General features: G+C 32.2%; 2 protein-coding genes across 9 annotated transcripts in view; one reads left to right on the top strand and one right to left on the bottom strand.

The window, feature by feature from the left end:
• The window catches only part of LOC110029549 (SPX and EXS domain-containing protein 5-like), an 80,249-nt gene that overhangs the window by 14,485 nt on the left and 40,626 nt on the right, over positions 1 to 25,138 (top strand). For 5 of the 8 annotated variants that reach the window (XM_020731885.1, XM_020731887.1, XM_020731886.1 and 2 more), the window contains exons 2-6: positions 6,593 to 6,735; positions 6,806 to 6,917; positions 8,199 to 8,237; positions 8,361 to 8,453; positions 8,559 to 8,675. In XM_020731885.1, coding sequence (XP_020587544.1) covers positions 6,620 to 6,735; positions 6,806 to 6,917; positions 8,199 to 8,237; positions 8,361 to 8,453; positions 8,559 to 8,675 — 477 coding nt within the window. In that variant the 5' untranslated portion in view covers positions 6,593 to 6,619. Of the gene's footprint in view, positions 1 to 6,592; positions 6,736 to 6,805; positions 6,918 to 8,198; positions 8,238 to 8,360; positions 8,454 to 8,558; positions 8,676 to 25,138 lie in introns of those variants that run through there. The other 3 variants (XM_020731889.1, XM_020731890.1, XM_020731891.1) reach the window with 3 other exon arrangements.
• On the bottom strand, positions 726 to 1,277 carry LOC110029551 (RNA demethylase ALKBH5-like). Its single transcript, XM_020731893.1, has one exon. The coding sequence runs from the start codon at positions 1,275 to 1,277 to the stop codon at positions 726 to 728; it is 552 nt and encodes a 183-aa protein (XP_020587552.1).

Genomic DNA, 25,138 nt, shown 5'->3' with positions numbered 1-25,138 from the left:
GCCTACGGTCCCGAAAGAGGAAATGTGAGTAGTGATTCTGAGGATCGCGGAGGGTTTTGTGAAGTGAGAAAGACACGGAACGTATGTGGAGGATGCAGAATGTGAATGAAACGTGCAGGACTTTGTGAAGTGATGCAGAATGTGAATGAAACGTGCCGTATGTGGAGGATGCAGAATGTGAATGAAACGTGCAGGACTTTGTGAAGTGAAGATGTGGAACGTATGTGGAGCATGCAGAATGTGAAGTGAAATGAGGATGTGGAGCGTGAGGGAAACGTGAAAGATTTAGTTACCATTTTTTATCATTTTATAGATTTTATTATCATAATATATTATTAGCTCTGAATTTTACTTATATAATTAAATTTTCTTTATGTCGTTCTTTGTTCGTTATAAGTTAGAACCACCGTGTGGTCATGCTGCTTTTCATCATGCGCACAGAAAGACAACTCAACAAACATGTTGAAATTCAAAACAAGTTTCATTGAATCTTCTTCCAAATCATGTAATAAAACTGATCATATGCTGAAACTGCCTCATGCTGAGTACATCCATGTAAGAATTGTAGTATCACATATCATATCACTTTCGTTCTGATGTCGTGCAAAAAGGTAGCAAGTATCTGTCCATCTTTTGATGCCAGCTCGTGATCAAGCTAACATTCTAAGCTACGCTTCGGGGTAAGAGTCCTTTCGCGTATACTTAGAGGTACAACCATCTCACGACTAGTACGGGCGTAGTTCCTCAAATTCTAAATCTGGCTGAAACCCGTGTGGCACCTTGCTATCGTCCATCCTTCTCAAAGTAACAGAAACCCTGCGATGCGGCACTCCCGGGATGCAATGCTTCACCAAGTCTGCTCCATTTCCCTTTGAACCCACTGGCAGCGGAATCTCGACCGATCCTCTGAACTCTCCAGGTCTCACAATATCGATTTCTCTACCAAATAGAATGTTGCTCTTGCTCATGAAGGACACTGTACAAAAAGACCTGACAAAATCGTGGTGATCTATGTGGGGCGGAATGCAGTCTCCCTCCTCATAGATGTTAATAATACAGCTATTCGGAATACAATCCGCAGACAGTATGCCCCACCTTACCATTCTTTTGATCATCTTTTTTATCTCGAAAGGCAAAGGATCCACCTCATCGTATCTTAAGATACCCGGGGGATTCCCCAGCCTATCCCTCGTGAAGTTGTAGCAGCAACCGCATTGAATTGTAATTCGTCCTTTGCCTCTCATCCATTTCTGCGGCTCTGAGTAAAAGCTAAGCATCGAGTTTAATATTTTTTTATTTATGTTGTAAACACACATTTGGTAAAATCACTTGGATTAAATGAAGTTTTCTATTGTGTTCAACATATGTAGTGAGTAGATTTCTTACAAATTTCTCTTGTGGATGTTAGGTTAGATCTGTATGATCATTAATGCTATGAAACTGGTTTTTATTGCTTAATGGGATGAGTATTCTTGTAGACTTAATTTACATTTTGTACTGACCATACAACTTGTTAAAATCTATTGTGACCCATTAGGACTTGAGAGAGCAATGACGAAACACCATAGAATACTCAAATTGTTCAAATGACTATGATGAAGTATTCAGAAGGTAATGCTATTTTGGGAGATGTGTTTTCATAGGGTTTGAATGAGGAGTTTATTTGGTGAAAGCTGAAAATAAGAGCCAAGTTTGAACCATTCTTATTTATGCCCTCAAAAGAGAGTAAATGAGTCTTATGTTCCTTTTGTCACTATAACATCACAATTCCTGGTAGTAATACCTACAAGCAAACTAGTAATTCACAAGAGAAAAGAACTCTTATCAATCTTGAATTTCACTTAACTAATTGATCTAGGCAAGTTTAACTTAGGTATAGAAATGTAACTTAAGATTATTGAAAAAACCACCCTTAAATATATTTCAAACTAAGACCTGAAAGTAGTAGACTGGAACTTCTCCTTAGAAATTATCTACCTCCCCTTCACTGTGGGATCAACATTCCAGACTCAACAGAGCCCTATATTTTTGAAAAGATTTGTATCTTGCTTGAGAAATCCCGGTGAGTAATAATACCTAATTTTAAGAAGTCAATATGTTAGGGAGCAGATCGAGTTTTTGATGCCTTCACTAAGACTTAATTAAATTGTGAAGATAGGGCGGATCATGCCACTTTAGGAATGTTTGGATAATCCTAGTGCCTGACAACTTGTAAACTTGGTGCCTTGACGCCAAGTATGAGGTACATAGGCAACCCTTGAGAGCTAATGTGGGGCTTTGGTACTAAGTATGGGGTGCCTAGCCTCCCTCTCGAAAACCTTGCCCAACTTCATTTGGTGCCACCAGACTTATAAAGTTGATCATCATAGATGTACATTAGTAGTTCCTAAACAATACCCGTAAACTGGTTATAATAAATATACTTCTCAATGATAGCATGCTGCAAGGACTGACTTTTATTGCTATGAAGGTAGTAGCCCTCCTTGAAAGTTATAAACAGAGGCTGCTGCGCCAGTTTATTATTGAGGAGTAACTTCAAAGCCATGGTAGTAGTTGGTCATGTGGACCATAAATAGCTGATTTAGGAGCTTCAATTGGCTACATAGGCTAAGTAGGGAGTGATATCACTTTCAGGTGTTACAACACACAGGGGGCTCACACAAGTACATGTGTCATATAAGTATTATCAAATTTTGAAGTTTGGAATGTCGATCCCACAGGGAAGTAGATAATCATTGTTAGGAAAAGTTCTAGCTTATTGGTTTTAGTCCCATTCTAAAAGTTTGGTTTTTTTTTGATGTCATACAAAGTAATCCTAAAGTATCACAAACAATTAAAATGTTGAAATCCTACAAAAGTAATCCTAATCTATCACAATTGTATGAAAAATATCAAATACTTAGTGGCTTTTCTTTGTAATGAGTTAAGAAGATTTCATAAAATTGAGAATTGCAAGTAGAACAATTAAGTGACAAATAGGAGAAATAACCTTCTTTATACTCACTTAAGTGCATAAAAAAGCTAGGTTAGAAGTGACTTTACTCCTATAAAACCAATAAAAACTATCAAAGCATATATTTTCTAACATTTGCATCTCCCCACAAGGCATATCAACCTATACCCCACAGGTTAATGTGAAAAACCTAGTTGATTCTTCCATGGACTTTCCCAAGTCTTATGTTTTACAACAAATTTTAACAATTCACTTAGTTAGAATGAAAAAGAATTTAGCCTTGAAGGTTACTCATTAACATAGAAAACAATTAAAATACTAAGCAATTCTCATTTCATTTATCTTACTTAATCACCACAAAGCAATGTAAAAGTCTACTCTAGAAGCATGACAAAACACCAAACATATTCATTAAAATAAAAGAAATACACTATCCAGTTATTATAACTGAAATACAATAGAAAGAATACAAAAAAAAAACTTAGCTCTCTCTCCTTTACATAAACTAGAAGATGGATCAATCAACACACTTCCTAAATTTCTAGGATGTTGATCCTGTAGATCTCTCCCTTTTCCTTTGTACTGGAAGATGAAGAAAGGCTCTCACAGCAAGCAAAACTTACTAAATAACCCACTAACATCAATCTTTCTCAATCCCTAATGTACTGCTATTTATAGACTCTTTAAATCAGCTTCCACAACTTCATAACATCTCTACACGATCCCCACACAATCCACATGACTGGATTCCCAAACTGCAACAACTACTTTGGACAGTTTTTGGCGCCTAGACGCCAGACTCTCTGTATGCTGATGGATGAACGGGCGCCAATGCACCCAAGGGTTTCAACGCCTAGGCACCAGTGTCGCAGCACCTAGACACCCAATGGTTGGTGCCTAAGCGCTAACCTCTCAGGTTGGTAAGGCAGGAATTGGTGCCTAGACACTCAAGGGTCTAACAACTAAGCACCAGAGCTACTTTGCTCTTATATGCTCCATGATTTTTTCTGGTTTCCCCACTTCAATTCCCTTTTGTATCTGCAAGATAAAAACAGATGTACCCGTCTTAAAGTGTAATTTCATCCATAAAAAAAGTGTAGTAACTTTAATAAATACTAGCTAACTGTCTACATAATAAAATTCCCCAAAATTAAATGTTACTTGTCCTTAAGTAATATCAAAGCTTAAATACTAATTTAGTTAACTTATAGGAGTGGGTTTCATGGAAAACTATCTACAATAATGCCTCAAGAGATCCATAGTTAGGCCAATGAAATATTTCTAGTAAACATGTCCAGTCTTTAGGCTATAATAAACATTGCATTCAACAAATAAAATGTAATTTCATACTTATTTCAAAAAGAAATTAGTAAATCCTTAAGTAGTGCACATTGGATAACAAATATACAAAATTAAGCTCTCCTTTAAATAGTCTACTAATACTTCTTAAACATGAATAAAGTTAGGAATGTAGTTGAGTTTTAATTTAAAAAGCATTTTAGTAAAACTAATTTTTGGTAAGTCTTCTCCTCCATATATATTTTTTTTTCATTTAAAGCTCTTTTTTTCTTCTTTTCACAATTTAGGATGAATGTTTAAATCCTAAGCATAATTCCATTAGGATTACTATATCTGGATAAGACTTATAACAATTTTGAATTCTACTATAATCTTCTCAAATTAAAATAGTTATTTCCAAATCTGAGTCGTAAAATTCAAGGCCTGCAGCTCCTGAACCACATATACAAACTTAAATACTTAACTAATATGACAGATATCCAGTACTACAATCACTCAAAAATAATTTTGGTATTTTGTTTTTTTTTGTTTATATGATTTTCAAAATTGATAAAGTGTTAAAATTAATTTTTAATTCTCCTAACATAAATTTATAGATCAAATAAAAATCTAAGTCAAAAAGTTCCATCGCTTTCCTGACAACGACACTAAAAACTTGATCCGACCCGCAATTACCCGCAATTACACAATCCAAAAGATTGCCAAAAACTTGGCCAAAATTACATTTAGCGGCTAGTGTGAATAAATAAAATGATTTAGAGAAGAAATAATAAGCTTTAACACTAAAGGTACTACACAAGTATATGTATCATTTCAAGTAATATATGAATTTTTTTAAAAACTCCAGTATAAAACCCACAAGGAAGCTGTAACTTCTAATAATTACTTAGAAAAACTTATATCTAAATTGCTGATAAAAATAATATGCGAATAGTGTCGAAATATTGTCGAAATATTAAAACTAAATTTACGTGCAATCTAAATTTAAGCAGAAAGTAAGAACAAAGTTTAAAAGTCTAATGAAGTTTAAAAGAGTTTGAATATTAAGAAAAGATCTTTCCCCATTTCCTATACAAAGAGATCTTAGTAAGTATAAGATTTTAAAGATTAAAAATATAAAATGATATATTGCGACAAATATGAGCATACATATTCTTTATACTCTCTCGATACTAGCAAAGATCATTGACTAAGCTTAAGTTTGCTCCAATTCATATAGTAGCTCTGCGTAGATTCCAGGCTCTCATGAACACAACCTAATTTTTCTCAAAGCTCGGTCCATGAACCCCTCTTTGCTAGTGATCTAATCATAGTCGCCGCACTCATATTGCCCGCCACTGCTATCCTGCAACAATTCATACTCGCCTTAAAGCTGATAACCAGAGCGCTGGAGGAATATCGTAAAGGGAATGGAAGGATAAAGGATGGAAGCGGCATATTTTCCGAGGTTTTCTTGCTTTATATTTTAGAGGTTGATCCTTATACTGGTTATCGTACATAAAATTGTTTATGAAATGTAATTGAAAATTTTCGGGTTGGAATGAATCGTTGGACTTGATCGCCTTTTTTGATTTCTTTTGTTGCTCGAGGGTGTTGGTTCATCAATTTCATATCTATCTCATTCTTATGAGCTTTCCGCTGGAATTTTCGGCGCTATTTTGTTGGAGAGTTTGGGGTTTCGTAAAAGGATCTTGACATTCGAAGTGGGCCTTAGATTTTGATCCTGTCTTGTAGTTTAATTGCTTTTATTAAAGGTTAGGGTGAGTAATACCTTGTGTAAGGTTGTTCTGAATGGAGATGAAGCTGATTTTTAAGGCCAAGGCTAATGGCTTTCTTGTCATTGACAAGGGACCTTTACGTTTCCCATCCTTATGAGGCATGCTATTCAAAGATCCTGAAAGATTTTTCTCAGTTTACGTGCTTGCACTTGGAGATAACAAGCTCAGTGTCGAATTTGAAATTGCTTTTTAGTTCCTGAAGCGATCTTGGCTGTTTTCTTGTTCATTTGTGGTTCAGTTTGTTTCAACAATTGCTTGCAACTTCTGAATTAATTTCGTAGAATTTCACTTGAATCCATATAAAAAAATAAGTTCCATCGTATTTGACTTGCATCCAACCAAGCAACTCCTGAATCAAAATATTTTACTCTTATTTTATTTTACATTTTTACATTGCATGAATTTTGAATACAATCAACCAAACAAAACCTAGAAGCATCTTTCATTTCTATGCTTCTTTTGGACCATTAGATCAAATCATGCACGTGATGTCAAAAAGCATTTAAGTTGCTGATGACCACTAGTTTTTGAATGTTTTTGATATTTTGGTTTCTACTTGCAGATCTTATTGGATGGAAAATAAATTTACATGACGGATTGTGCTGACTGTGATATGTCTGGAGCGTCATTGCCAGCCCCCATAAACAGTCCTGTAATCCGCCGAGCAGGTGGTAAACCTGCTCTTTTGGAGCAAGGTAACCTGAGGTAAATTATGTTGCTCTTTTCCATTGGAATTTCTGAATTGAAGAGTTTGCTAAGGTTTTGCTTAAACAAGTGAAGGAGAAGCATTACCATTATCAGCTGAGATTATTGACTTGAAGAGTGGGAATGTACTTATGCATGGAGCTGCCATTACACCATCCCCTGTCCTCTTATGGAGATTAAAGGTTAGGATGATTTACATACTCACCACTCAATTCCTACGTATTTATAGTTAAAATGGTGGTATTTTTAATGTCATACGAAATATTTGGGTGGTATAAATGTAAAAACTAAAATTCAGTTGTTAGATATGTAAATACATAAGATTTTGGTGGTATCTATGTAATAAAGGTTATTGCTTTTCCATCTATCCATCTATATGAATGTTGGCTTCTTTTGACCTCTTTTTTGGCGCTTTTGTTTGATGGATGTTGTGGATTTTTAATCTTTTAACCATTATCTTTGATATGACGTTGTTATCGGCTGAGTTTAAAACAGCTGCATTACTTTCTTAGCTAACAATGTGATAACCGTGGAGCCATTTTGTGACAACTGATATCCGTCTACACATGTTTAATCCCTTGCTTTGTCTATCTTGGCTGCAGAATACTTGAAATTGGACAAACTATATTATTCCTTGATGTTAAAGAAGACACTTCAGTTTTTTTTTTAAAGAGTGGAAACTGCTATATTTAATAATTTGAATAAATTGGAAGGAAAAATGTTTCAGGTTTGTTATCAATTATACCCTTATGATTCTTTATTTTCTGTAAATTGGTTGAGTTCCAATTACTTTTTGGGGCACTTACATAGATACTACCCACTTTCTTTGTATTAACGTATCTAACACTTAAGCTTTACTTTTTACGTTTATACCGCCCAACTCTTTCATATCACATAAAAAATACACTATTTTAACTTTTATAATGTGAAGTACACCTTTTCAATGCATAATTAAGGTGACATTTGTAATAATATAAGTTTAGGTGTTAAATATGTAAGTTCATAGGATTTAGTTGGCATTTATGTAAATATTCATATTTTTAATGTCAAATAAGGGTTTGTTTTGGACAACTGCAATTTTTTAAAGAAGCAGCTATGAAATTGCTAAAGAAGAAGTTGCTGTTTAAAATGCTGAGTGGCCGTTACCTAATTTTCTTTTGAAAAAGTTAGACCACAGCTTTCTAGCTGCCACCGTAGGTAGCCAGGTCTGGTGCGAACACGTATCTTTCAAGTGCAGCTTTTTGAGAATCCAGACAAAACACAGTTTTTGCGAAACATAAAAAACTGTGGTGTGGCACCGAATTGCCACCGCATTATCGCCCCAAACACATTGAGTATAAATTAGCTTGAATGCGTCTTATATGCATTGCACTTTTTCGCTTTTCTTAAAAATTCATATATTAACTGCTGGAGCTCCATCATTTTTAGGCTTATTGAATGATTTATAAAATTTTTTTTCCCAGGTTTTTCTTTTCCTTGCTTGGGGATTCAACTGTTGCAAGGTTAGTTCAATACATTTAATTCTCTAGTATATAGGGAATACTGGTTTAAAAACATTAAGTTCTAAGAAAAATGTTTGATTTCTTACTGAGATAATTAAGACAATCTTATTGCTTATGCTGCAGATCAGTTGGGACTCTGTTATGAGAATGAGTGCTGATCTTCAAGATCTATTCCTATATGAGGCATTTCTTTATTATAATCCTCTTCTTCTTGTGGTAAGTGCCATTTGGTTTGGCACTTTGCTTCTTTGATACAAAAATTAGGATGAGTTAAGCAATTGCCTTTACCATCTATGTTGTTTTTTGATTTTTATGTTGCAGACATTTACAGTATTTCTTTGGGGAGTGAATTTATGGATTTTCAGTCAATCATCAGTGAGCTACTCAAACGTATTTGATCTTAACCACAATTATCTTACTCACCGGGAAATTTTCAAAGTACGTACACTTGGTGACTTCATTAATCTTTTTCTTCCTTTCAAGCATCAATAGTAGCATTTTTCTCATGATGTTTGAGCCCCATGCTATATTGCAGAACGTTACAAATTATTTAGGAGTATTTACTTTACATACATAACACACTATTTACATACATAACACACAATTCTTATGTATTTACTCATCTCACACCTAAACTTTCATATTTATGCATATAACACTCAAATCTTTAATACCACATGAAAAATAACACTAATATCTATTTTTAAAGGTGAAATTCACTTTTTCATGCATATGGTTAAAGCACCAACATGCTATGTGCGTAAATATGAAAGTTTAGGTGTGAGATTTGCAAATACATAAGAATTGTTTGCTAGGTATGTAAATTTCTCATTTATTTAATATTGGCATCTAGTGCGAGGGCATTTTAAACTCACTACTACTAGATGGGTTTTAAATTTACACTTATTGTAATTTTTTGGAAGTAGGAAAAAATAATTATTCCTCTTTAATTTTATAAGAGAGGTTTACAAAATAAATAGCTGGGTAAGGCCACCAAACTAGGAAAGTCACAAAATTAGCTAGAAAATCATCGTGCTAGGTAGAAAATAGTAATCATAAATTATCTAAAATATAAAAATATAAATTATAAAATATTAAAGATAAAAGATGTTAAAATTAGAAATGCCTAAAAAACTGATACCCCCAAGTTGGAGCATATACATTTTTATGCCCAACTTATAAAAAGCTAAAAATTAGGATGAATAGTCCTTTGATGAAGATATGTAGTATTTGTTGTATAGTCGGGATAAAAGGCATGCAATAGCCCCACAATCAATCTTTTCTTTTATGAAGTGTCTGTAAATTTCCATATGCTTTGTGTGATCATGTTGTATTGGATTTTCTGCAATGTTTATGGCAACTTTATTATCATATTATAATTTCATTGACATGTTTATTGGGGTCCACAACTCTTCGAGAATTCTTTTCAATCATAACATCTCACATACTCCATCAGCAGTAGCCCTAATTTATTCCTCAACATTACTCCTCACAATCACATTCTGTGTCTTATTTTGCCATGTAATCGGATTTCCTAAAACACAAGAACAATATCTGAACGTCAATCTTCTGTCAATAATTAAGCACATCACTCAATTTCTATCAATGAATGCCTCTATTTTCTGTTGTGTGGTCTTTTGAAAGAGTAAACCCTTAGTGTGCTTTGTAGGCATCGAAAAATCATATTAAGTGCTTCAATGCGTTTCTCATAAGACGAATGCATAAATTGACTTATTAAACTTATAACGAATGCAATATCTTGTCGTTTATGTGATAAAGTATACCAACTTGCTCACCAATTTTTGATACTTATCTGTATTTACTGGATCACATTCTTTCCCATCTCTCAGTTTCTAATAGAAATCAGTTGGAGTGTCTGCGGGTTTACTTACTCACCCCAACTTCTTTGAGAAGACTAAGAATATACTTTTGCTGGAAACAGCAATTCTTTTCTTCAATCGAGCAACCTCCATGCCAAAGAAATATTTCAGAGATTCTAAGCCTTTGATCTAAAAATCTGATGACAGAAAAGCCTTCAAACAGTTCATCTCTTTCACGTCATCTTTGATGTGAATTATTTTGTCAACTTATACAATCAATATGGTTATCCACTCATCATTTGAATGTCTAAAGAACATCATATGATCTCCTTTCTCTTAAGTATATGCTTGACCTTTAACAAATAGAGTAAATTTCTTAAACTGTGCTCCAGTGATTATTTTAAAATTTTCTATGTTTGTGCCAAACTTCTCATTTGATTGTGGAGGTGCATCCATGTACACTTTTTTCTCCATGTCTATTGAGAAATACATTTTTATATCCAATTGTTGTAGGTACAATCAATATTATCTGCAAGTGACAAAAAAACTATTATAGAGTTTTGTTTTTGAGTGTGGTGAATGTTTCCAAGTAATTAATGCCATATATTTGACTGAATCCCTTGTCAACCAGTCAAACATTGTACTGTTTTAGAGAGCCCTCAAAATTATACTTGACTATAAATACCCATTTGCACCCTACAACTGTTTTCTTTCTAGGTAGAACAATTAATTCCCATGTGCCATATTTTTTTCAATTGTTTTCATTTCCTCAAATACAATCTATTTCACTTGGGAAATTTCATAGCATCTTGTACAGTTGTAGGAATCTTCATACATGACAATTGTGAAGTAAAGCACGAAAAATGGGTGAGATTTTCATGTGAAACATAATGGGATAATAGATGTTTGGTGCAAAACCTTATTCCCTTACAAGCAAAAATGAGAAGATTAGAATCATTAGACTTAGGATTAGAGCTAGACTTAAATTAAGGAGTAGATGATTCAATACTTAGAGATAAAATGGACTAAAAATGGGGTAAATGCTTACTTAGTACATTATTTAGATGGTATGGATTCTGGATAGTCGAAATGGTTCATAGACTCTATCATTTGAGTTATTCTTTAGTGCGAGTAGATAATGTTTAATAGTTCCATTGTCATATTTCTTTTTTCTATTCTTCTTAGTTACATGATCATGAACATGATCAGATGACACTATATGAAGATCAAAGTCATCCTTAATAGCTAACAAAGACTTGACCCACTTTCCCCTTATGTAATATAGCTTGAATTTTTTGGTTGAACAATTAAGACCATGGATGTATTATTTTGTGAATATTCAGGGTTTGTTTGGGGCAGCTGCATCTTATCCAGCTTATGCTGATAAACAACTTATCTTGATAATCTGCTGATGATCAGTTGATTCAGATAAGCTGACTGGATGTTTAGTTTGTTCGTTTGAAAAACAGTTGATTCTGGATAAATGACCAATCTACCCCTATTCTGGATAAACTATTTAGCTATTTGGTTGTGCGTTTTGTAAATAACTGATTTGCAGATTTTTTTATTTAAATGAAAAAGTTGGCACGCAAAAGCTGTTCTCCACCCCTCAGCTATTTTATAACCAATTAACCCACTTCAAACTCATTCGACACATACAAACCACCTAAAAATTGCTATTTACAAATTTACCAACTTTCTTAATGCAACCCTGTAAGGGAGATAAAAGTAAAGATTGATGAATTCGTAGAAGAAAATTTTTCTTATTTTCCAATCACAGAGGGGAGTTTGAAATTCACACGCATAGAGCGAGGGTGGAAGAGATTCATGGAAATCATATAAGTAAAATTTGAGATATTCATTACTATTCTTGGAGGTGCAACACAACGTAACATTAATTTGAGATATTCGAAAACAAATTCTAGACACAAAAAACATAATATCATGTAAGAAAATGTTCATGCTTCTGCAAAATCCCAATAATAAAACAACTTATTTTACTGCATTTACATTTCTCACACCAATGTTTACTTTTTACATTTTTATCACTCAAATATTTTCGGTGACACTAATATGTAGTGTTATGACCAAAAAAAAAAGAAAAAATAACATGTTAGTATAAGAAAAAAAAAATATAATATTGACTTTAAAATGTAGTAGCATATCATGACGAATGTTGCCCGTTTGTGACACCACAGAACCCCGAGCAAACTTGTCTGACTGGGATATCGTAGAAACGAAAACACTCGAATCACATGCGGTGTTCTCAAGTTGTGATACCGTCGAATTATGAGTAGCGGTGTCCAATTAAGATATCGTAGATACGGACTTACTGTCGGTACACCTGAAGAAATTGCAGTCCTCCAGTTCTTGTGCCCACCGCGGACACTTGTAGAATTGCCGCCTGTAGCAATGTGGCTGGCGTGACATGAGGACCAAGGGCGGTAGCCCACAGCGGCAGACCATTTTCTCGAACTTCCTTGAATTTCTGGAACTCCTCGTTCTGCAATTTTTAAAAGACAATAGATCAGCCATAAAATAGTGGAAATAAAGAAATGTACTTACCAATGTATGGATGCAACAGTCGCCGACAAGAAAGTTCTATGGCCACCAAAGCGGCTCCACAGTTATCTTAATAATATCAGTCCACTCAAAATGTAAAAAAAAAGAGTTAAAAAAGTTAAATGCTGTAGTGTCCAACTATCAGTAATCTCATTCAAGCCAATAAAAAACATTGACAATAACCATTTTAAGCTTCATTTAACATAATAAACATTGACCGTCCAATCTCATTCCAGACAATAATGCAGATTGACCATAACCAGTGCTTGAGAAAAGCAAAGAGAAACTCCAAAGTAGCAGGAACAGACACATGTTTAATGTTTCACTGCAAACATTCTAAGGTAACAGGAACAAGAAAAGGGACTGCCCAATTTCATATAAAAGGTATCAATGCAGTCTATATGCATGAACAGGAACAGGGAATGACCAATTTCTCCAAATAGAAGAGGGACTGTTTTAATTTCTCTAATTAGAATAGGGACTGGACCATAGAGTCCAATTTCTCTAATTAGCATTACTTTTAATATCTCATGAGTAATCTAATCAACAAAACATAATCTCTTCTTACAATCACAGATAAGAAATCAAATAAGCACTCTAATCAAAACTTTATTTAGAACTTTAGCAGGAAGTTCGAATATCGTAACATGCTAAGACTATTTTCACATGCAGCTCGTTTAACACAACACCTCTGAAAACAGGCAAACCCACGCCTATCACATAAAAAAAAAATATGATGGTGCCATCATTTGTGTCGTAGAAGCAGCGGTTGCCCTAAAAGAAGATGGGCCATCTAAGCTGCAATGAGAGGACCACCGTTTATGTTCAATGAAAGCATAAATTTTTCCAATCTATTTCAATTTCTAGATCTTCATACGCCACTGTTGACCAAGTTTACAAGATGACACAAATTCAGAACAGGTAGCATCGTACTTGAAAACCTTCTATAAGAAAAGAGTGATCTAATGTAATGATCCCGAAAATTATAGTTGTGTAAAATTAATGAAGATGATTCCGCGTTGCAGCGATACCAAAAACTTGGTTCGTTATTTATTAATAAGAAATTGAAGCAATTTATGTTCGGATTCTACGTAAATATACGCATCGTTATCAAGTAATACAAGACTTTCTGTTTAAGCCCCAAATATTGATCCCACGGGGAAGGTTTAAATTCGAGATGGTAATTTAAATTAGGAATTTTACATTAATAAAGAAATTCTACTATACTAATTTCAAATGTTTAAGGTGCTATCGGAACTAAATTATCAACTATTAGTAAGACTGTAAAATAAAGTTAAACTATAACTACCAAACTATATTTCTGTGATGAAGTTTTCTGTGATCTGTGATGAAGTTATCAAATATAAGAAATCATCTTTCCCACTACAATGAGTTTTTGGTTAAATGAGAGAGGGAAATTGTTTGAATTTGTATTGTGTCAAATATGAGCAATTTCAATTCTCTATCCTTAGTCAAGTGTTATAGACAATCATTGGTTAATTTTAGGTTTAGTCTCTAAATCTGTGGTTAGGCTGGGAGGATAGACTCTCACTCCAGAGCTCCCACTTCTCTTCCCCTGAAGGCTAGCTCTCGCTTTAGTTCTTATACATTAAAGACCAAATTGAAGATTTTAGTCTGTCACCCTAAAATCTCTAATTCTTCGCTCAATAATATATATTTTCTTATTTATTTGCACACAATTTCATAAACAAAACACTCCTTCATCGAATTTAATGTGATTATCTCTTTGTTATAAAACTCATACTCTATTTCCCGGATCATATATTTCACAACAGATTTTAACATTTCAATTGACCAGATCAAAAAGTAAATTAAGAACATAGTGAAAAAATTATCACGATTTATTTTATATTTTAAAATTAGCACATCCAAATTATCTTTTTATTTCACCATATCTCAGAACAGTGAGAAAGACAAACAAAACTATTCAGTCCTCATGAGAAAACTACAATAAAATACGAATTTCATAAGTAAAAGAAAGTTTATACAAAAATAATAAATAAACACCACTTATCTGTAACTCTTTCTCAAAGCAAATTCCTTGTAGCCTTTCTTGAACTCTTTCTCTCTTTAAAAGACTCTTGATTTTCTCTTTAAAGATGTATGAAAGAAGAAATCTCTCACTTCTCTCCCTCTCTTAACAACACTGAGGAGAAAATCACACTTAGACTCACCACACTAAACAATTAAACACTCAAGTAAACTCAATTACCCTCTAGCCCCCTCTAACTACAATTTTTTCTGAGTAATTTTTGCTCTAAATAAAACATAATGTCAGTTTTATAAGAGGTGCCTTCAATAACTCTTCAAAAAACGTTCAAATTCATCGAATCTTCTAGAATTTCTCCGAGCACAAATTTTGGCGCCGTCGTCGTCGGCGCCCACAATGGCGCTGTCGGTGCCCGTGACCCGAATTTATTTTTGTGCTCTCTTTCAAATGGCGCCGTCGGCGCCCACGATATTCTAGACCCTTGTTTCATGCTGGCGCTGATTTTTTTTTTCAAAACGTCATTTTGACTCTAAATTCCATCTTTTTTGCTTCCTTTTTGTTACAAGTTTTAAAAATCATTAAAACCTGCAACAAAACATAAAAAAATATTTTTCTTTAAAGCGCAATATTACCAAAAGTGAGTATAAAATATGTCTGAAAATACATATATTTTTGGTGCATCAAAATCCCCTAAATTTAAATGTTACTTGTCCTCAAATAACTTCTTTACTACATAATAACTCCTTAGAAATGAATTATTCTTCCCCCTCCCCTCCCTCAACTTAAATTTTGAAAAGATTAAGCATGAAAAACTGAAATTTCAGGGTGGAAGAAAACAATCAATACATAAAGAAAGTCTTACCTGTTGAAGATTCTGATTATTAAACTTAACTCTGAAATGTTGCAGGTGTTAATATAAAATACTACAAAAATTGAAAATACTACAAAAATTGAAACAATAAATAACATATAATATATAAAAATATTTGTTGAGAAAGAGAACTAACAATTAAAATACAACAAAGTACTAAAAACAAATAACAGTATTAAAATAAATTTCAACCTTACGACATTTCTATAGTTTATAGTTCACAACACATTTAAATACAAATCAAAGTTTCACACTTAAGAATTAAACAATAACAACAACAAAATACAACAAACAATAAACTAAATAAAAGATCAAGAGTATGACTAAGAAGACATCACCGCTCATCATCATCTTCTTCTTCTACATCAAAGTTTTGCTACTGATAAAGGATAAAGATAGGGTGACCAGGAAACTATACTGAGTGTCTAACCATAACATCATTATATGCAGCATCATACTCAAACATCTGTCTTGTTAAATCATCATTATATGCATTTCAAGCCTCCAAATTTTTAGTCCTGCTCTTCATTCTTAAAATATCTCCCTGCTGGATTATCATTTGTTCATTAAGTCTCTAGAGAGTAGGGGTGCTAGAAGTAGAAGGAGAAGTAGAAGGAATATCCCTAAAGGAATATCCCTACTCTTACTTCCCGATCTCCATCCAACAAGAGATTCATATGTTTTAATGTTTGCAGACCCAATCGGTTTAAGAGGCACAATCCTTTCCTCATCGCTTTTAAAATCAACTCCTGCCTGCTCACATAATGTGAAGATTAGGGCAGGGCGTGCTAATCCACCAGTCGTCTCACCCAAAGCAATAGAACGAGTGTTTCTATAAATAATAGAGCCTACATCTATCCTTCTCATCTGTTGAATACAGAAGTTCAAGATGACTCTATCCCTAGTAACTTCACTACGGTGGTACGTAGGTATCATTCTGGCTGAAATAAAGTAATGCCAGACCTTGGAGACTACATTTAACATAGATTTAACATAGAAGCAGGGAAGAAGCAGGGAAGTTTACCTTAACATTTTTCTTCACCTTCCAAGCTCCTTTCCCATCAGTAAGAAATGACATAAATTCCTCAAGGGCCTCATTTGTTGCAAAAAATGCTTTGTACTGATAGCTATATATATTCTGCAACTTATAAAATTCATTAATTTTCCTAGGGGTGAATTCAACCATTTTACCACGAATATAGACGTGGTCATCAGAAGTCTCCCTAAAGTTGACATAAAACTCCATGACTACACCAATAATAGCCTCGACAGTAAAGTAACAGAAATTCTTCCACTGCCGAGCAACAATCAATCTCTCGACTTCACTACCCAGATTTTTGAACGCTCGATCCTGAATTACTTTTTTGTTGTAAGTAAACTATTGAAACAAATGCTAGCTTTGTAGTTGACAAATCTTTTATCATCAAAATCCACTTTCCTCTTTCCTTTACTCATCCTTGGTGCCATAGTAATTTTTCTAGAAAAAATGATAAAATCCAAATAAATTCCAAAAATTCCGAAAATCACAAAGTGAAATATTCTAAACTTAAATCCACTAAGTACAATTCCTTCACCAAAGGATTTTCTCAAAATATTTTCAAAAATTTCTAAATTTCGGATCTAGGCAATGTAGGAGAAATTTTTGGTGAAAATTAACAATTTTAAATTCGAAGTATAGCTGTTACCAAAAGAAGATGAAATCCGAACTTTATTTGTGTTCTAATCGCCTCAAATCCAAGTGCTAGCAAGCTTTAGGGGTGTAAACCGATGGTTGAAGATGACCGAAGGAGTAAAAATAGTATTTTTACTGTGCAAATTTTGGAATGTTAAGGGATTAGGAAATTTTCGGGTCTCGGGCGCCGTCGGCGCTAGAGCAAAAAATTTCAATTTTTCGCCTTTTTGCAATTTCAGTTGTTTCCAATTCACTGCAAGGTCAATTTAGTGTTTAAACAATAATATTCATCCTCATATAGTCCACAAATAAATGTATTACAAACGACACAAAAACTAATTTTTTAATATGAAATTCCAAACTTTTACAAACATAGATTTTCAATCACACTCACACATACATAGAACAAATCATACTCTAATTCAACGTCGAAATCAAGCCACAACACTAGAACGCTGAAAACTAAACTAAACATACAATTAAAGTTTTATGAGTTATCACACAGTTTTAAAGCAAATCCAACAGAATTACATTAAAAATATAATTGATTTTAAACAGTAGAGAGTACAACTTTAATTACTCATCTTCATCTTCAGTACTTTCTCCTCTAATATCTCCCATAGAATAGTAATGGACGTACAAATTGTAGAAGGGTCGGTACGAAAATTGATCAGTCAAATTTTCATCTATCCATTCATTCATCTTGAACGTCTGCACCAAATCTACTTCAATTATTCCCGTACGATCAAAGTTTTCCTTCATCCTCCAATCTAAGTGATCTAAAAGGTAATTAAGATTTTATATTGCAATCATGATACTCTGAAGTTCTCTTTCTATTTTCTTCATTTTCTTCTCCAAAACTATTGAACTTCCAACTGTATAGGGCATTAAGGGTGTCGAAGCATGTGATGAATGATCCAAGATAATATCCAACCCTTCATTTCCATTCCCAATATAGTTTTCATCAATAGGATCCATAGGCTCCCAGGGTAATAATACATTCTCTCAACTTTCATATGACACTTGAGATTAAATGCAAAGTAAGAAGATTGTAGAAGGATGCCTAGTTCATATATATGCCCATTCATAATAATACCCATAATAGATTTGAAAATAATTGATCTCACATTAATGGACTTTCCCATTTGAATGCAATAGTTTAAAATTGCACTTTCTTTTGTAACTTTACTAATTTTCATTGTAGGGAGTAGTTTTGCAGAGATGAATAAATGCCATTGTTTAGATATCAGATTAAACAGTGCAGCAGAGAAACTAATGTATCCCTCGTCTTTGATTTCCCAGTTATCATTTTCATCTGTCAGAAATTGGTATACATCATACATCATATCCTTCGTTGGTATAAAGTTCGTATAATGACAGATCAACACGCTTTCTATCATAAACATATTATTAATTCAAGACGGAGTAAATGATACACTCTTACCTCGAACGAAGACAACTCCTTGGTTAACTCTATGTAGGTTAGCGTAAAATTCGTTTACCACTAAAACAACTATTGCAGCGGTAGTGTAACATAGAACTTCTCAACGTTTATGTATTATGATTTTCTCAATCTGAGAACTTGGATTACTCAATCCATAATTGACAAAGCCTCTCTCGTTGATAATTCTCTTCTTAGTGATCACCTTGTCGTATAATCTTTTCATGTCAAAACTGATGAACTTTCTTTTATTTGTAAATGATCTTGTCGTATAATCTTTACGCGTCAAAACTGTACTATGGTAACTTCCCAAAATGCTTTATGTTCCAATTCTACTGGTAAGTGACATATTTTACCAAGTAAGTGACATATTTTACATATTTTACCAAAAAATAAGTCTATATGAGGACATTCCAATAGGAGTCTTATAGGCAGTTCTGTATACCCATAATGGAGTATCTAATCTAGGAGACCAATCCAATTTATAAGGATTTACAACTTTTTTAAAAATTCGCTTTACTTCACGATTCGATATTTCTGCTAGACCGCTAGTCTGAGGATGATAAATAATGCAGAATCTATGCATAATACTATATTTTCTAACCAATTTCTCGATCCTCTTATTCCAAAAATGTGATCCTCTATCTGTAATAATCACTCTCGGCATTCCATATATTGTAAATTGTAAAAATGTTTTTATTTAAAAATTTAGAAACACTCTGAGCATCACATTTAGGTACAACAATAACTTCAATCCATTTGGACACATAATCAACAACAATCAATATATATCAATTTCCAAATGAATGCATAAATGGTCCCATAGAATCTAATCCTCACCCATTAAAAAGTTCAACATCCAATATGTAATTTAGAGACATTTCATTTCTTCTAGAAATATTTTCTACTCACTAACATTGATCACATATTTTAATATATTCATTAACATTTCTAAAAAGAGTAGACTAATAAAATCCAGCTTGCAAAATTTTATGTGCAATTCTACTAATTCCAAATTATCTTCCAAATTTAGAATCATGACATCGTTTAATTATTTGTTGACTTTCTTCGTAAGACACATTTTCTAATGATTAAATATTTACACAGTTTTTTTAAATGTGAGCATCCCAAAAATAGAATTTTGAATTGTAAATAAATTTTTTTAATTGTTGATTCTTAATATCTAGTAGTAGAATGTCATTCACAATACTATTTACTATATCAACATACCATAGTATATAGTAGAATGTCATTCACAATACTATTTACTATATCAGCATACCATAGTATATCTTTATATCAATATTATACAATTGTTCATCAGAGAAGTTTCCAAAATTTCATTTGCAAAATTAGTTAATATTTCTTTTTCTAGTCTAGACAAATGATCAGCTATTTGATTATCATTTTTTTTATCTACTACCACAAAATCGAACTCTTGCAGCAAAAGTATTCATCTAATTAATCTTGGTTTAACATCCTTCTTTTGAATCAAATATTTGATAGTAGAATGATCTGTATACACTATACATTTGACTCCAATTAAGTAAAGTCTAAACTTATTAAGGACATAGACAATAGCTAGTAAATTTCTTTCAGTAGTTGTGTAATTAATTTGAGCATCATTTAGAGTTTCACTAGCATAATATATTACTTTAAAAACTTTGTTATATCTTTGCCCTAAAACAACTTCAATAACATGATCACTAGCATCACACATTATTTTAAATGGTTTCTCCCAATCATGTGAAACTATTATAAGAACAATGATTAATTTTTTTTTTCATCAGTTCAAATGCTTTTATGCAATTCTCATTAAAATTAACTTTCGTATCATTTTCTAAAAGTTGACATAATGACTTAGTAATTTTTGAAAAATCTTTTATATAACGCTTCTAGACATCAACATGTCCTAGAAAACTTCTTACCCCTCTAATCGTAGTAGGAGACATTAATTTCTCAATAACTTGAATTTTTGCTCGATTTACTCTCATGTCATTTTCAGAAATTTTATGTCCAAGTACAATTTCTTTTGCAACTATAAATTGACATTTTTCTTAATTTAGTACTAAGTTGATTTTTTCACATAATTTCAGAACTTTTTTCTAAATTATTTAAACATAATTCAAATGAAGTTCCGAATACAAAAAAATTATCCATAAATACTTTCATTCCACGTTCTATTAAATTACTAAAAAATGACATCATAGATCTTTGAAATGTCGCAGGTGCGCTACATATTTCAAAAGACATTCTACGAAAAACAAATGTTCCATAAGGGCTTGTAAATGTTGTTTTCTCTTGATCCTCAGGAGCAATCAGAATTTAGTGATACCCGGTATATCCATCTAGAAAATGGTAATATTTGTTTCGAGCCAATCTATCCAACATTTGGTTTAGAAAGAATAAAGGAAAATGATCTTTCCTGATAACCATGTTTAATTTTCTATAGTCTATACAAATTTGCCAACCGATAACTTGTCTTATTGGAATTAATTTATTTTTCTCATTTACTTCAACTGTCACTTCGTTCTTTGGAACACAGTGAATCAGACTTATAAGATATATAATTCAAGCATCTAATCATTTTAAAATTTCTTTTTTAATAATTTCCTTTGTTATTGTGTTTAATCTCCTCTGAGGATCAGCTTTAGGGTCGTATTATTCATCTAATAGAATTCTGTGCATACAAATTGAAAGACTGATTCCTTTAATATCTGTTAAAGTCAATCCAAAGACATTTTTATATCTTTTCAACATCTCTACTAATTTTTGTTTTTAAATTTCAGTTAAATCAGAAGATATAATAACATGTAATATATATGAATCTCCTAAAAACACATTTTAAATGGACATGTAATACTTTCAGTTCAAGTTCAAGTGGTTTAATACTTGAAGGAATAAGATTTTTATTATCATAGCTTCTGTTATATTAAATGTTACTTATTGATCACTGACTCTCATTATTAATTTTTCTTTTTTCCTATTTATCATAACTCTCCCTGTTGCAAGAAATGGTCTCCCCAAAATAATAGTAATCTCTTTATCTTTCTCCATATCTAATACAATAAAGTCTACAGGAAAAATAAATTTATCTACTTTCACTAATACATATTCTATAACTCCTTTAGGATAAGTTTTTGATCGATCAGTGAACTGAAGAGTTACAGTAGTAGGGGAAATCTCTCCTAAATATAAACACTTAAAAATTGATAGAGACATTAGGTTAATACTAGCTCCTAGATCACATAAGGCTTTTCCAAAAAAATTTTCACCAATACCACATGTGATAGTAAAACTACCAGGATCTTTTAATTTTCCAGGAAGTTTTTTCTGAATAATAGCGCTACACTCTTTACTTAGTGCAACAGTCTCGTGATCTACAAACTTCTTTTAGTATATCCTTCATAAATTTCACATAATTTGACATTTGTTCGAAAATATCAATGAAAAAAATATTTATCTTTAACTTTTTAAGGATTTCCAAAAATTTTGTAATTTGTTTATTTTGTTATTCTTCTGTTTCAATTGTTGAGGAAACAGATGTAGCGGTTTTCTAAAGAAAATTGTATTGGTTTATTTTCATCATTGTCGCTTTCAATTTCTACATTCTCCTCCTCAACTTCAGTTTCTCTTTGGATTCTTGTTTCCACTTCGTAATTAAATAACTTTAATTTGCTCTATATTCTGATCTTTTGGATTAACTTCAACAGTACTCATAAGAATTCTCGAAGGTCTGTTACTAAGTGCAGTAACAATATGTCCTAATTTATTTTCAATATTCCTAATTGCACCCCTTGATTTTGTATTTGATTTTTCATGTTCAAGATTACTTCTTCCATAGTCAACTTCTATTCTTTAACTTGTGAGTTATTATTAAATCCAGGAGAATAATAAAGTTTATAGTTAGAATTCCCATTGATTATTTGAATTTCCTGAGGGGTTCGCCAAATTATTATAATTATTACAACTAAAATTAGGATGATTTTTCATTCAGGATTATAATAATTAGAATAGGGATTATTATTTCGATTATTTATATTATTCAAAGTTTCATAAGACGATTCATTATCAATTATTTGTCTTAGCGAATTTTCCTCTAACATTGATGGTACTTGAGAATAATTCACTTCAATTTGATTAATATTTTTCGATATAACAGCAATTGAGATGCTAAAATAGACATCGCATCATAATCATGAATACTAGCTATTTTTTTTGGATTTACCCATTCAGAGGGTCATGGAAAATTGTTACTAGTCATTTTCTCTATTAAATAATATGTTTTATTAAAAGGTTTTGACATTAATGATCCACCTGCAACAACATTCATAATAAATCTAAGTGATCCTACTAATCAATTGTAAAAAGCTTGAATTATTAACCAACTCCTAAGGAGATTTTTAAATCTTTCCCAGGCTTCATATATGATTCCCCTTCAAACTGATAAAAAAAATGTAATATCATTTCTAAACTTAGCAGTTTTCGAGAGTGGAAAATATTTAGCCAAAAATTTTTGTGATAATTCTCCCCAAGCTCTGATAGATCCATGTGCTAATGAATTTAACGAAGATTTAGCTTTATCTTTTAATAAAAAACAAAAAAATTTGAGCCTGACAACACTATTAAACACTCCATTTTTAAAAGCAGCACATATTTAAAGAAAACTAGCAAGATGTAAGTTATGATCTTCAATAGGTGTTCCTCCAAACTGATTATTTTGTACCATTTGGATAATAGCAGATTTAAACTCAAATGAATTAGCAGCAACATCAGGATTTTGAGTAATCAAGTGAAGTTCATCTGCTGTAGGATTAGCATAATTTTTTAAAAGTCTTTGTCGATTTTCATTTATTTGATTATCTAAGTTATTCGCCATTTCGTTCAAATTTCTAATTTTATTTTGTTGTTTTCGAACTTTTTTAATAGTACATTCTAATTCTGAATCATAAGGTACTAAACCTTCATAAGTATCTAAACCTTCAGATCCAATACTACGCATAAACAAATATAATAAGCAAAAAAAATTTCTTAAAAATACTCTTAAATGATTTTTAAATAATTTTTTAATGATTTTTATTTTTTAATATTTATTGCTAAATTTCTTAATTTACCAAATCTATTTAATTTACCGTTACCTTACCCGACAACAGCGCTAAAAACTTGATCCCGAAAGTTATAGTTGTGTAAAATTAATGAAGATGACTCCACTTTCCAGCGATATAAAAAATTTTGTTCGTTATTTATTAATAAGAAATTAAAACAATTTATGTTGGGATTCTATGCAAGTATATGCATCGTCGTTATCAAGTAATACAATCAAGTAATACAAGACTTTCTATTTAAGCGCCAAATATCGATCCCACGGGGAAGGTTTAAATTCGAGATGGTAATTTAAATTATGAATTTCACAATAATAAAGTGTACTATACTAATTTAAAATGTTAAAGGTGCTATCAGAGCTAAATTATCAACTACTAGCAAGACTGTAAAGTAAAGTTAAACTATAACTACCAAACTATGTTTCTGTGATGAAGTTATCAAATATGAGAAAACATCTTTTCCACTACAATGAGTTTTTGGTTAAATGAGGAGATAAATGATTTGAATTTGTATTGTGTCAAATATGAATAATTTTAATTCTCTACCCTTAGTCAAGTGTTATAGAGAATCGGTTTAGTCTCTAAATCCATGGTTAGACTGGAAGGATACTGACTCTTATTCTAGAGCTCCCACTTCTCTTCCCCTGAAGGCTAACTCTCGCTTTAGTTCTTAAACACTAAGATCAAATTGAAGATTTTAGTCTGTCACCCTAAAATTTTCAATTCTTCGCCCAATAATATATTTTTCATTATTTATTTGCACCTAATTCCATAAACAAAGCACTCATTTATAGAATTGAATGTGATTCTCACTTTGTTGTAGAAATCATACTTCATTTCCCACATCACATGTTTCAAAATAGATTTTAACATTTCAATTGAATAGATCGAAAATTAAATTAAGAATAAAGTGAAAAAGTCATTAAAATTTATTTTATAATTTAAAATTGACACATCAAGATCAAAGTGAAGATTTTAGTCTGTCACCCTAAAATTTTCAATTCTTCGCCCAATAATATATTTTTCATTATTTATTTGCACCTAATTCCATAAACAAAGCACTCATTTATAGAATTGAATGTGATTCTCACTTTGTTGTAGAAATCATACTTCATTTCCCACATCACATGTTTCAAAATAGATTTTAACATTTCAATTGAATAGATCGAAAATTAAATTAAGAATAAAGTGAAAAAGTCATTAAAATTTATTTTATAATTTAAAATTGACACATCCAAATTATCTCTTCATTTCGCCATATTTCAGGGTAGGAAGAAAAAGAAAGAAAACTACTCAGACTTCGTGGGAATAGGGCTGTCAATTTGGCTCATTGTTCGTGAACAGCTCGTGTTCGGCTCGTTAAGCAGCTCGTGTTCGGCTCGTTCGTTAAGCGTAACGAGCCGAACACGAACAAATTTTTAA

The sequence above is a fragment of the Phalaenopsis equestris genome, unplaced genomic scaffold, assembly GCF_001263595.1.
Source record: "Phalaenopsis equestris unplaced genomic scaffold, ASM126359v1 Scaffold000593, whole genome shotgun sequence".
In the NCBI taxonomy this organism is placed as follows: Eukaryota; Viridiplantae; Streptophyta; class Magnoliopsida; order Asparagales; family Orchidaceae; genus Phalaenopsis; species Phalaenopsis equestris.
This window is presented reverse-complemented; position numbering and strand designations above follow the sequence as displayed.

What these genes read in the sequence shown, in the direction of transcription:
- LOC110029551 (XM_020731893.1), bottom strand. Translation starts at nt 1,277, where the DNA reads ATGCTTAGCTTTTACTCAGAGCCGCAGAAATGGATGAGAGGCAAAGGA.